This window comes from Orycteropus afer, unplaced genomic scaffold (genome assembly GCF_000298275.1).
Source record: "Orycteropus afer afer isolate SDZICR_OR568_19922 unplaced genomic scaffold, OryAfe1.0 scaffold00131, whole genome shotgun sequence".
Classification (NCBI taxonomy): domain Eukaryota; kingdom Metazoa; phylum Chordata; class Mammalia; order Tubulidentata; family Orycteropodidae; genus Orycteropus; species Orycteropus afer.
In genome coordinates this window covers 4,504,914-4,518,386 of record NW_006921718.1, presented here as the reverse complement: position 1 = coordinate 4,518,386, position 13,473 = coordinate 4,504,914, and the positions used below count along the sequence as shown (strand labels likewise).

The 13,473-nt window shown below is 36.5% G+C and overlaps 1 protein-coding gene across 1 annotated transcript in view; it reads right to left on the bottom strand.

Moving 5' to 3' along the window:
* ATL2 (atlastin GTPase 2) overlaps positions 1-13,473 on the bottom strand; it is a 97,226-nt gene that overhangs the window by 11,774 nt on the left and 71,979 nt on the right. The window contains exons 3-9 of the mRNA XM_042781542.1: positions 11,254-11,388; positions 10,900-11,004; positions 5,964-6,014; positions 5,574-5,630; positions 3,551-3,643; positions 2,022-2,160; positions 810-937 (exon numbers count right to left, since the gene is read on the bottom strand). Coding sequence (XP_042637476.1) covers positions 810-937; positions 2,022-2,160; positions 3,551-3,643; positions 5,574-5,630; positions 5,964-6,014; positions 10,900-11,004; positions 11,254-11,388 — 708 coding nt within the window. The remainder of the gene's footprint in view (positions 1-809; positions 938-2,021; positions 2,161-3,550; positions 3,644-5,573; positions 5,631-5,963; positions 6,015-10,899; positions 11,005-11,253; positions 11,389-13,473) is intronic.

Genomic DNA, 13,473 nt, shown 5'->3' with positions numbered 1-13,473 from the left:
TTTTTTTTTTTTTTAAAAAGGAGCAGATGGAGTTTATAGCAAGCCCATACAGCAATCTTCATGTCAACTTTGTTACTGACTCAAAATGAATTCATAGCTTAAGAAAGACTGGATGAGAGTGATCACCAAGTGTCCATTAACTCTATTTTTTTGTTGTTATGTGCTGTCGAGTCAGACTGGACTCATAGCAACCCCTCCTTGGGTTTCCAAGGCAGTATCACTATGGAAGTAGATTGCCCAACCTTCCTTCCAAGGAGTGGCTGGTGGGTTTGAACCACAAGCCTGCTGGTTAGCAGTCAAATGCCTTAGGCACTATGCTACCAGAGCTCTGTATTTCCCTTCCATTTATCTATAACTACTGTGAATAAATACAGCCCTCTACAATGGTCATGGTCTGGCAAGCAAGAGTAGTCCAAAGCTATAAAGACTAGAAAAGAGTAGAGGTTCCACCAAAAAAAAAAAAAAAAAACAGTATTAACTTATTAACAAGTACTGAATTATGTTCCCGTTTCCCCTGTCACAAATGCTAGAGTGGTGCTATGATAAAAAGCTCTTCTCGCCATGCCAAAACTGGAGAAAAAGTGAAAAAATTATGCAAACAAAAAAAATTATTGCCTAGAAGATGCAAATAATCTGCTACAATACTTTAAATATCTTTACACATTGGTACACTTAATTCAAGATAGAAAAAATAAATTATAAATTATTTTGCTTTAAAATAAAGATGAAATTTCTTATACATACAGATGAAATAGTCATAGGTGAGCCACACTTCTAACTTAGACAAAGTCATTTAAGAGTTTGCCTACCTTAAAGTATTCTACAAGATCTCTACAAGTGACTTTAGATCCACTTATCTCTTTTTCTACCAAATTTTCAGGAGCAAGCAGTAATGGAACCAGATTTTGAAGCTCTCGTTTAAAGTCTTCATCAATATCTAGTGGACACAAAATTAGCCAATATATTAGACAAAAAAGTAAAGAAGTCCCCATTGGTAAGAATTCATAAAATTCTGTTTCATGAAATAATTGTGTGCAGTAATTATTACTTAAGTAGATCCACTAAAAAACTAACAACAACAACAAAAAAATCAATATATCCAAACATGCCATATTTCCTCTTGGAAGGAAGGTTGGGCAATCCTACTTCCGTAGTGATACTGCCTCGGAAACCCAAGGAGGGGTCGCTATGAGTCGGGTCCGACTCGACGGCACATAACAACAACAACAACAACTCTATTAGCCCATATCTGGTACCCTAATAATTCTGCCAGCTCAAAAAATATATATAAAAAACAAATTGAGGACTATCAAAACAAATTCTACATTAATAACTAAAACATTCCTTTCAAAAGAGGCAAATGATTCATGAGATTAAATTTGAACACTAGATTTTGTTTTCCATCCATACTGAAGTTTCATCAGTTCCAAAGCCTTTTGCCATCATGTTCAAAATAATCCTAAAATACACACCAAAAAATTATACTATCCACCCTGAAATAGAAAGACTTAAATCTGATTGTATTTTAACATATTAAATTGCTAGTGTTTTTCAGTAGAGTGCAATCAGATCAAATATTGAAAAGAACTGTTCTCACCCTTAAAAATGCCTTTCAGGATATCAGTGCTGAGCAACAGACTACATTATAAACCAGGTTAACCAGTAAGATGTTGTTGTTGTTATGTGCCCTCGAGTCGGACCCGACTCATAGTGACCCCTTCTTGGGTTTCTGAGGCAGTATCACTACAGAAGTAGATTGCCCCATCTTCCTTCCGAGGAGTGGCTGGTGGGTTTGAACCGCCAGCCTTCTGGTTAACAGTCAGGTGCCTTAGGTACTATGCTACCAGAGCTCCCAACCAGTAAGATAGGCAGCTGCAAACAAACCAATACACAGAGCAGTACAATCACCTCATTAACAAGATCTCAAAATATCCTCTAGCATAAAACAGAAACGTTAAACAATCAAAATTTTCAGCCTCTAAAATATAAGTTCAGATTTTAGCAAGAATGGGAATTCCCACCTTTTAATCTCCCATCAAAACTAGGGTTTGTGGCAACTTTAAGACCAGGATGTGGCAAAAGGAAGCAACCAAGATTTGAGAAACAATTGTGAATGTGCTTCCTTACATTCTGTAGCTCTTCATGTTGATTTTGTTTTACCTGAGAACAGGAGAGAACAGAGTAAAGATGAGAAGAAAAACGTAAAAGTGCACATATGCACACACACAGACACATGCAAACTTACTCAGATGCTACTCCAGAGGGGTGTTTTCTCACACTATAAAATACCACTAAAGGCCAATTTCTGATCTCTAGTAAGACTCCATTTTTTTAAAAAAAAAGACAAACAGAAAAGATATTTTTCTTAAGTAAGCTATTTGGTATACCAAAATTGATTAGAAATCATGATATTGGTACAGGCATAAAAAGGGTAGGCAGTAGATGAAGGAGGGTGCCTCTGCATGCTGGTTACAAGGATATGTTCAGTTTGTACATTTATAAATCCATCAAGCTGTATACTTATGAAGTGAGCAATTTTATATACACATGTATCACTTCAGTAAATTTAAAGACCTTCTTGTCTTTAAAGTACCTAATTCTGAGTGCCAAGTTTGGCTAATATACCTGATATGATTTGTGTCCGTTTCTTCAGTACCCACCAGAGAAAACCCTGATGAATGAAGGTACCTTGAATAATAGGAAGAATCTAGAAATTCCTTTCAGACAATCCAAGCACAAAGGAATTGGTTTTAATCTCATACTAGGAATAACAAAATTATACTGTACACTATAAGTTTTTGAATATGTATAATTTATTATGTTATTCCATAGGCAAAGTATCTTATTAATTAAAAGAGAGAACCCATCTACTTATGAATAAAGAGAATGTTATGTATCTTTGTGTATGTGAGTTGATGAGTAGTCTGTAAGTATCTGGCACATGACTTTCCTGTGTATTCCACAGGAATGCCTTGGTGCGGCACACCGTGTGGACCCGAAGTCTAGATATCTGAGTCCTACTGCCAATTAGCAATAACTAGTTTGGTACCATAAGCAGGTCACTATCTAGTTGCCATATGTACCAAAAAAGAACGCTGAACTAGATGATATTTAAGTTCCCCTTTCTAGCTCTATATGCTCTCTCTCTAGGAGAGACAGCATTCCTCTGGGAATGCACATTTTTCAGCCTGTCCCAAATATTCAGAAGTTCAGTTAGTCCAGAAGGAGAACTTATAAGCAATCTGGGTGGGTCAAATAGCTACTTTCTCTCAATGTTTATCCTTTAAATATTTATTCATATTGACTTACTAAGGGGCAGTTGGCTCTGGAGAGAAATATTCATTTCTTAATTTTGATTCAAAGGTCATTCTCTTTGGTAGAAGCAGCAACAATTTACTTTTCACCAATTATGTATACAGCCACTTGTGGTAATTTGGGATAATTTACTCCAATGGAACTAAAGATGAATAGTATAAGCAGCAGCTCAGGTAACCCACTCCTTCACTTGGCTTGGGGCTTATGCTCTCCTCTTTAGGAAATGCAGGCTTACCTGCAATCTCTTGTCAAGGAATTGTTTTCCACCTTCCAAACCATATGAATGTTCGTAAGGATAACTCCAATCTCGAATCAAAAACATCAATGTCTATGCACACACAAAAAAAGTATAAACTACTTATATACATGAAAAATCACTACTTTAATGACTGAAATCTCCCTTACTCCCTAAACAATCATTATCAAAAGCTATAGTAAAGCAAACTGTTAGTACTGCTCCTAGTCATCACATCAAGAGTCATAGAAATTGACACCATTCCTAGTCCCACACCAAGTAATCACCTCCATTCAAGAACTTCACTGAGTGTAAGGAAAGAGTCACCACATGAAATAATACAGGATATTATTAAATGAATAAAGGGCATATCAGGGTGTGTACACATCACTATTTTAATAATCAAGATTGTAAAACTAGAAGACCAACTAATTCCAGATGGCTAATTCCAGTTAGATTACAGATTTGGGGCCAATGAAACCTTTTCAAAAATTTTTTTATTCATACAGGCTGAGGTTTCTCAAGTTCATCACTGGGCCAGGTAATTCTTAGTTGCCAGTGGCTGTCCTGTGCATTGTAGGCTGTTTCACAGCATTTCTGGTATCGATGCACTAGATGCCAGTAGCAAGGCCCCTTTCCCAAACTGTGACAATGAATAATATCTCCAGACATAGCCAAGTGTCTCCTAGGTGGCAATATCACCCCCAAATGAGAAATACTAATACAGTCTTAAATAGTATGTTTCATCCATATAAACAGAATGACATCCTAACCAGCACAAGTAATTCATAAAAGTGATCGCTTAAACTAGAGTAGCCACATGAGAATAGGGCAGAATCAATGTAAACTCATTAATAATCACCAGCAATCCTGTTATACAGAAAGGACTTCACAAAATGATAAACAAAAAGGATAGTCATTCATCCCTAATGTCACTGCAAATAATATTAATGTTAACCCTTAACTGGTACTTCCTTAAAACAAAACAAAGCACTATCTGAAATAAAGTGATGTTGTTTTTAATCTCCATAATGATATGACTCCACGAAAGCAAGCTGAGCATGTTTCTCAAATAACTCTACCTAGGTAATTTCTGATTTCCCATTCTTGCTTTTAAACGGAGTGAAAAACACAAGAAGATAGTGGGAGTCACAGGAGACAATATGATCAATTCTGGGACTTTCCTACATGAAATCAAAGTAAGAAGTAACAGGATTAATCTCAGTGTAAGAGCCCTGGTGGTGCAGTGGGTAAACTGCTCAGCTGCTAACCAAAAAGGCTAGCCACTCCACAGGAAAAAGATACAGCAGTCTGCTTCCATAAAGATTTACAGCCTTGGAAACTCTTTGGGACAGATCTATTCCATTCTACACAGTCACTATGAATTGGAATCAACTCAATGGCAGTGGTTTTTGTTGGGTTTTTTTTGGTACCTCAACTTACACCACAAAAAAAGAAACCTATACTATTTTGTAGTAGTTAAGCATGCATAAAAGAAATGATGTGACTGTCTTAAATTCCCCAGTCTTCAGTTCTAGGATTAAATGACATCTAATTAAGGAAAGGGAGCTCTGGTGGCACAGCGCCTAAGGCATTTTACTGCTAAGCAGAAGGCTGGCGGTTCAAACCCACCACCCTCTCCTTGGAAGAAAGGTTGGGCAATCTACTTCTGTAGTGACTACCTTGGAAACCCAAGGAGGGGTCAGTATGAGTTGGATCCAACTAAACGGCAGTGAGTTTGTTTTGTTTTGGAATTAAGGGAAAACAATACCCTATTAATCCAAGTAAAACTATTAAGAATCAATCTAGATTCATCTGCTTCATTTCCTAGCCTGGTATCATACAAATGGTAAGTTGGTGATGACATTATCATAGATTAGTTTCAACACCACTAAATTTGTCACTAGAAGTGGTGTTGCTATAATATCTTAGTTTCTCTAAAGTTACCAGCTGAGGTGGCTTGACAACTTCTCACAAGTAAGCAAAAAAAAAAAAAAAAAAAAAAGATAAAATACTTATTTACCTGAAACGGTTTCTGATAGATTTCTTCCATTGCAAGCCTGCCATACTCTGTAAATAACTATTAAATCATGTTATTTAAAATAGTGCCCCACAGAGACTGAAAAAAGACATCCATATAAACAGACAGATGCCCTAACCAGCAAAGTATTTCATAAAAGTTATGTATTCCACCAGATATCAGAGCTTTTAAAACCAGTTGAAACCCAAGCCTTTGATTTTCTAGCACTGAGTATATATAAAAATTTATTTAAATTAAAAAGTCTTGAATCATCTTAAAACCATATAACATTTCATCTTGTTTATACTACTACAGGCTCCTAGGTGTATATTCACAATAAAGTGGGAACTAAATTTTCAATACTTTGTCATGTATTATTTGAGACGTACGTACTTGCAAGTGTTGAAGATCATCTTCTTGAATATTCTGAGACAAATTATATACCTGTTAAAACAACATTAATTTTGCTTTTATTACTGTTTTATTTTTAATATCCAGCTTATGTATAATTTCACTTGCACAAATGAGGGCTATTTTATATCTCAGCATAAATTTAGCCATTATTTTACTCAGTGACACATGAACGGGATTTTCTTTTTATCGTAACATTCATGACAAAACATTAAGGGAGAAGAGGGGGTGGTAAACTATGTAAAAATCATGAATATGTGCATATGAGCCCTAGAAAATGGCAGACATAAAAATTAAGTATATGTTCCACTAAGTTTTTTTTCCAAAGTTTCTTTTTTTTTTTAATTTTATTTTGATTTGGGTGAAGATTTACAGAGTAAATTCACTTTTCATACAGCAGTTCACATATACTTTGTCTCATGTCATTGACCAAAATTTACAATGCAACAGCTCCCCTCCCACTTCCTCCCCATAGTTACCTCTTCCCAGTGTCCATCCCTCCATACTCTTCTGCGCCCTGAGCTGTCTCCCTGTGCATAAGCAGCCCTTCCTTCTCCCATGATTGTTCTCTCCAGGGTGTGTGTCTACTTGAGGTAAATGTTTAACTCACTTGCCTGTTCTTTGTTTGGCTGGAAACCACAGGTGTGGGTTCAATCCCAGACCTGAAGGGCAGCTAGGGGCCATAGTCTCAGTGGTTTCACCAGGCTCTATTGGACCAGCAAACCTGGTCCCCACCTTCTTTTTTTTTTTTTGCCTCCAATTGATTTTGAGTTTTGTTCCACATTGTTCTCCCTCTCTATGCAGGATCTCGTACATCCCTTCCAAGTGGATAGCAGTGGTAGCCGGGCACCATCTAGTTCTTCTGGTCTCATAGTTATATCAAAGTTTCTTTAATGTTATGAACATTAAAAAAAAAAAAAAGTGGTTTGTTTCTACAATCATTATTCTAAGTCAGTGAATATGAAGGGCAATAGGTACAGAGATACATTCAGAGGTACAAAGACAAATTCCTCTGTTACACAATCAGAGTAAAAAAGTTACTATTCAGTGAGTGCCTCTAATACCATCAACTTTATGTTGTTCTCTTGTTACTTAAGTGTTGTTGTTGTTATATGCCATCGAGTTGGACCCAACTCATAACAACCCCTCCCCTTGGGTTTCCGAGGTGGTTATCACTATGGAAGTAGATTTAGATTGCCCAACCTTCCTACCAAGGAGTAGCTGGTGGGATTGAAGTGCCAGCCTTCTGGTTAGCAGTCAAGTGCCTTAGGCACTATGCTACCAGAGCTCCTATTTTACTTATCAGTCTAAAATACTTACCAGAAAATTATAAATCAGCCTGTAATAGATGAAAGATCAACAGTAGGTGGCACTCTTGCCATATTTTAGGAGACTAGGAGACTTTCAAAGTTACATAGACCAGAGCTGTCCAAATATAGGCAAGAAAGGAAAACTGGGGAAAGATATACAGGTCCAGTCCTTCTGAGTCAGATATTTAGAAGGTAAGCTAGGACAGCCACAGGAAAAAAGTTTGGACATCTACACATGTTACCTCTGCTAAGAAATAACCTATGCCTAAGTAAACAGGGTTATTTCAATTAGTTCTAACAGCAAATAAGTGATAATCTAGGCTAGACTAGAGTAAAAAAAAAAGAGAAGTCCAGACCTTTCACTGTTACAGCCAGGTTATAAAACAGCAGAGAGAAGAGGATTTGTTCATTTCAGATCATTAGTACTTAGCATAAAAAGCTTTATACATAATAGGTGTTTAATAAATATATGTTGAGAGAATAAATGGCAAGAGGATCAATATGTTATTAACCTATCAGCTAGATATAAGGAAAGAAAACTACTCTCAAAGGTCAACAATGACGCAACACACTGCCATTAAGTCGGATCTGACTCACAGCAACCCCTTCTTGGGTTTCCGAGGCGGTTTCACCACAGAAGTAGATTGTCCAACCTTCCTTCCAAGGAGTGGCTGGTGGGTTTGAACCACCAGCCTTCTGGTTAGCAGTCAAATGCCTTAGTCACTATGCCACTAGAGCTCGTTCAAAGGTCAGGAAGAAAGTAAACTCTTATCTTCTTGATTTACAAAGCCATTCCTTATATATTATCTCATTTAAATCTCACTTCTGATTGCACAGAGCAACCACATGTGGGAAAGACAAGTTAGTAACATCCTCATTTTATAGATAAGTAAGTGGTTGAGTTACTTTAAGTGGTTGTCCAAAGCTAGGCCTCTTTCTATTATCAAAAAGTTGAACAGATACACAAGATAACATCAAGGGATGAGTTTTAGGACTCTCATAATTTAAGGCAAACCCAACAACCCTCCAGCCAGCTAACTTGAAGGGCCATGATGTGATAACACACATGTGGTTTCTGCATGCTTCAAGAGAATAAAAGCTGTACCCTCTTAGAAGATCGGAGAAAGACAGAACAAAAACAAAAAGACCTGAGGGTCTCCAATGGCATAATTTAGCAGGTGGTGACTAGAGTTCTGGGCTTAAAAGAAAAAGAGTGAGCAACTAGTTGCCTCCCTAAGCCTGTAATGAACAGAAGCCAAAATGAAAAGATTCTTTTAGCTCACATTAATACTCCAACCTTCTTTCTATACTGACAGCTGTTGTTGCTGTTGTTGTGTGCCGTTGAGTCGGCTCCGACTCATAGCAACCCCTCCTTGGGTTGCCAAGGCAGTATCACTATGGAAGTAGATTGCCCCATCTTCCTTCCGAGGAGTGGCTGGTGGGTTTGAACTGCCAGCCTTCTGGTTAGCAGTCAAATGCCTTAGGCACTATGCTACCAGAGTTCCTATACTGACAGCTAGATACTTCAAATTGAGGAAGGAGGGAAATGAAAGTTTATAGATTAGAAATATGTTCCCGATATTTTTTAAAACAACAAAAAAAAAGTGTTATAAAATTCCAATACACTCTGATACTATCAACCACAGTCTTTAGTCAACAGAGAAAATTTCTTATCTTGGAAGGATACTTTACATAAACCTCTTTTTTTAGTATTTCCAATTGTACTTCTAGATACACTGTGATGGTTAATCTTGTGTGTCAACTTGGCTAGGCTATAGTGCCCAAATGTTTGGTCAAACACTAGTGTTGATGTTGCTATGAAGGTATTTATAGGTGATTAACATTTAAATCAGTTGACCTTAAGTAAAGCAGATTAACCTCCACAAAGTGGGTGGACCCCATGCAATCTAGTTGAAGCTAAAGTTTCCAAAGAGAATGATGCTGTCTTAAGATTATACAAGACTACCAAAATTTCTAGCCTCCAGACCTACAAATTTTAGACTTGCCAGCCCCAACAACTACGTGAGCCAAGTCCTTAAAATCAATCAATCTCCCCATATCCTTATCCCTTGTGTGTGTTTTAATTGGCTCTATTTCTAGAAACAAGATATGACATGGTGATTTTATTTAGTCAAATAGTCTAAATTCTACAGAAATAGAAATTGTTGAGCTTTAAGACTACAATGTGATAAACACTAAATGCAATTAAGGTACAGAATAAGTGAAAAAAATAAATCAATTAAGTGTGCTATAAGTCCTTAGTTTATTATAAAAAGCATCACTTAGATTTACCAAGTTAAATAGGAATTAGTTCTTCTGTCTCTACCTCCATTAGTTCAGATAATTGAGTCCCAGAAGTCACAGACATCAAGTAGAAAACTAGGCTTACTTAGATTTTTTGGAGTGTATTTTGGTTTAATCAGGAAGTACAAATGTACTTCATACCTTACTGAATCTAGCAATCATATAACAGATCCAATTAAGGATAATATGCAATAAAATTTTTTGCTTTAAAAAAAAAGTCTATGATGAAAGACCAAAGAGCATGCTTATTGGTTTGCTTACTTCCTTGGTAACTCAAAGTATAAAATTTCACATTGTGAACCCAAGCAACAAGCCAAGAAATATAAATAACAAATAGGAAATGTAAATAACTCTCTTTAATTGTACTCCTTTTTGTCCTTCTATCAAAAGGCACTTGAGGACTATGGTCATGGGAGACAGCAAGCTGAACTGGCATAATGTACGACACAAAAGTATTATTCCACATCCTACTGTGGTAAGTAGCAACTGGGATCTTAAAAGCTTGCAAGTGGCCATCTAAGATGCAACGATTGGTCTCTCCTCCTCTGGAGCAAAGAAGAACGAAGAAAACCAGAGACACGTGGAAACAATTAGTCCAAGGGATTAGTGGACCATAAGAACCTCATCCTACATGACCCTGTGACCAGAAGAACAGATGGTGCCCAGCTATAACAGTCAACCACTCAGAAAGGGATTGAAATAGGAAATCCTGGATAAAAAATGTGGAACAAAACTCAAAATCATAAAAAAATACCAGGCTTAATGATCTGACAGAAGCTGGTAAAACCCCTAAGACTATGGCCCTAGTCATCCTTAAGGCCTGGAATCTAACTCACTCCTGTGGCTCTCTGCCAAACAATAGACAAGCATATAAAGTGAACATTTACATCAGGTAAGTACATGCCTTAGAATAATCAACCATGAGAGATCAGAAGGGCAGTATTTACATAGGGAGACAGCAGGAATGCATAGGAAAGAAGGGCATAGGGAAAAGATAACTACAGAGAAGTGGGTAGAGAACTGCTACACTATGGGGATTTCAATCAATGTCATGAAACAAAATGTGTTTTGCATGGAATATGAATTTGCTCTGTAAACTTTCACCCAAATCACAATTAAAAAAGAAATAAAACAGCTAACAGGAACAAGATGAGAAGATTTAAATATGAACCAAGCAGAACTGCTAGAAACAGAAAGAAACAGCACATTAGGTGCAAATAGAACAGGGAAAAAAAGGCATCTGAGGAAAGGCAAAGATATTGGGATTATCTGAATTGAACATACCATGTAATCTTGTGTCTCACCTGGACAGAGCTAGTCATAGTGCTCAGAGCAAACACTGTTGCACAGTCTTTGATAGTTGACTGGCTATCAAAGGCACCCTGGGTATCCATTAGCAGTACAGCCACCTAGAAATGAAGAAGTTTGAAAAACTAAGCAAAATATTCACCAAAGATGACAGTAAAAATCAAATATAAAATGATCAATGTCAAATTCCATAATTAAGGACTCTAAGTTAAATTATCTTACATATTCCTATATAATAACCAAAAATACATTAAAGTTATCGGCTATTAATAATTCAGTGTTATTTTGATTTTTAAAAGCAGAAAATAGGTGAAAAAGGAATAAAGGACTAAAAAATAATTGATTTTTACCTTTGTTCCATCAGGTCTGTCTATTACAAATACTTCACTCCAGACCTGTATGCCAGTTGTTTCTCTCTCACAACCACCTCGCCATGTAAAGCCAGTCAATGGTTCATTGTGTCCACCAATCCAACTTCGGGAATCCTGTTAACATCAAGCATAAACATAAAATAAGACATAAAGAAACTTAAGAAATCAGCCCTTCTTTACAGATGAGGAGTTAAGTATAGACAGATAAAATACACTGTGTAACTTTACACAGAGTAGTTACAAAAGCAATCCCAAATTCCATCTGAGGTTCTTTGCTTTTACAGAGCTACCGTCTCCTCCAAACCTGAACCTTTTGAATCTATTCACATTTTCACTCTTCTAGTTGAATCTCTGAAGACAGGATGAGGAGACTTTGTCTCGTACTTTGGCCATGTTTTCAGGAGGGACCAGTCCCTGGAAAAGGGTATCACGCTTGGTAACGTGGAGGGTCAACGAAAAAGGGGAAGGCCCTCAATGATATGTACCGACACAGTGGCTGCAACAATGGGCTCAAACATAGGAATGATTATCAGGATGGTGTGGGACCGGGCAGTGTTTTGTTGTACATGAGTGGCTATGAGTTGGAACCAACTCCATGGTACCTAATAACAACAACAAGGCTTCTAGATAAGTAAGGTCCTGCACATTTTTTCTCCTTTATGAAGAAAAGTATTTCTTGTAATATTTTAAAATCATAAAATGTAGATACCAGATATTTTGACATCTCCTTGTACAGATAAGCCAAACTAAATTCCAAACAGACTGGCTGTCAAAATAGCATTGCTCTCTTAGAATAGCTTATACTAAAATGTTTTAATACTGCCTTAATTTTCTCTTTTAAAAGTATCAACTTTAAAAATAACCACAAGATTTATATGGAACCTGATTCAAACAACACAAGTATAAAATACGACTTTTACAAAAACAAGGAAATCTGAACCCAGATTGGGTATTATATTAAGATTGTGTTAAAACTGTGTAAGGATGATGTTAACGTACAATGTATTATAATGGCCTCTGGGTGGACTCAACCCTCCAACCTATGGGCCTCAGAAGAAAGGCCCTGTGATCTACTCCTGAAAAATCAGCCAATGAAAATCTGGAGCACAGTTCTACTCTGACATAATAGGGTCACCATGAGTTGGAATCAACTAGATGGCAAATGGAATGACACTGTACTTGTGTTAAAATAATGGTAACAGAGTCCTTATCTGTTAAGAAATTCAGCTATTTATGGTGAAAACATATTCCGAAATTTGCTTTAAAATATTTCAGCCTCCCTCTTCCCCCAAAAAAACCAAGGAAGAAAATAGATAAAATAAGAACAACAAAATGTTGATAGGTACATAGGGATTCCTTATACTATTCTCTTTACTTTTGGTTATACTAAAATTTTTTCCACATAAGTATTTCATTTATTCATAAATGGGTATTTTATTCTCGTAAGTATTCCCAGAACACAGAATCGTGCCTGGCTTGCAATAGGCACTCAAAATATTTGTTTAATGAATGAATATGTAAATAAGTTTAATTATAAGCTTCACTGTGTTCTCTTTTGATTATGCGTTAAGAGATAACCCTAGAAACAATGAATATAATTACATGGGCATGACAGTAAAGTATCAATTTTTTAAACTTTAAAAAGCACAGATGACAGAAATCACAGGCTAACATGCTTTTTAACTTACCTTCTCTTCGTCAGAAACTTTAAAAAGAATTGGTATTTCATAAAAATCTATTGACTACATGTCATCTCTTCTTAGTTTATCCTGTAATTGATATGCTTAAATAATACTAAATTATTTAGTCAATAAAAGGATTATGAAAAAAAAACACAACTTAGATTATCTGATTTTGTAAAACTTAAGTCTTTCATATCTTTAATGCACTAAACAGTTTTCATAAGATAAAGTCATACATTCAATAAATATTTATTACTCAGACCGTATATGCCAGCAAGTGTTATAGGTGCTAGGGATAAAGCAGTGAACAAGAACATCCCTGCCCTTAAAGAACATTTGAGTGTATTCGAGAGGCAGCCTCGCTGACAAGGTAACAGCACAATGTCTCTTCCCTAGTGGCCGTCATAAGTTACTAAAAGCAAACCTAAGAAATAAAAATCACTAAAAACTGGCACCATTTACGACCAGGAAGACAAAAGAGCCTCAAAATTCAGAATTCCAAAAGTAATCCTATTCC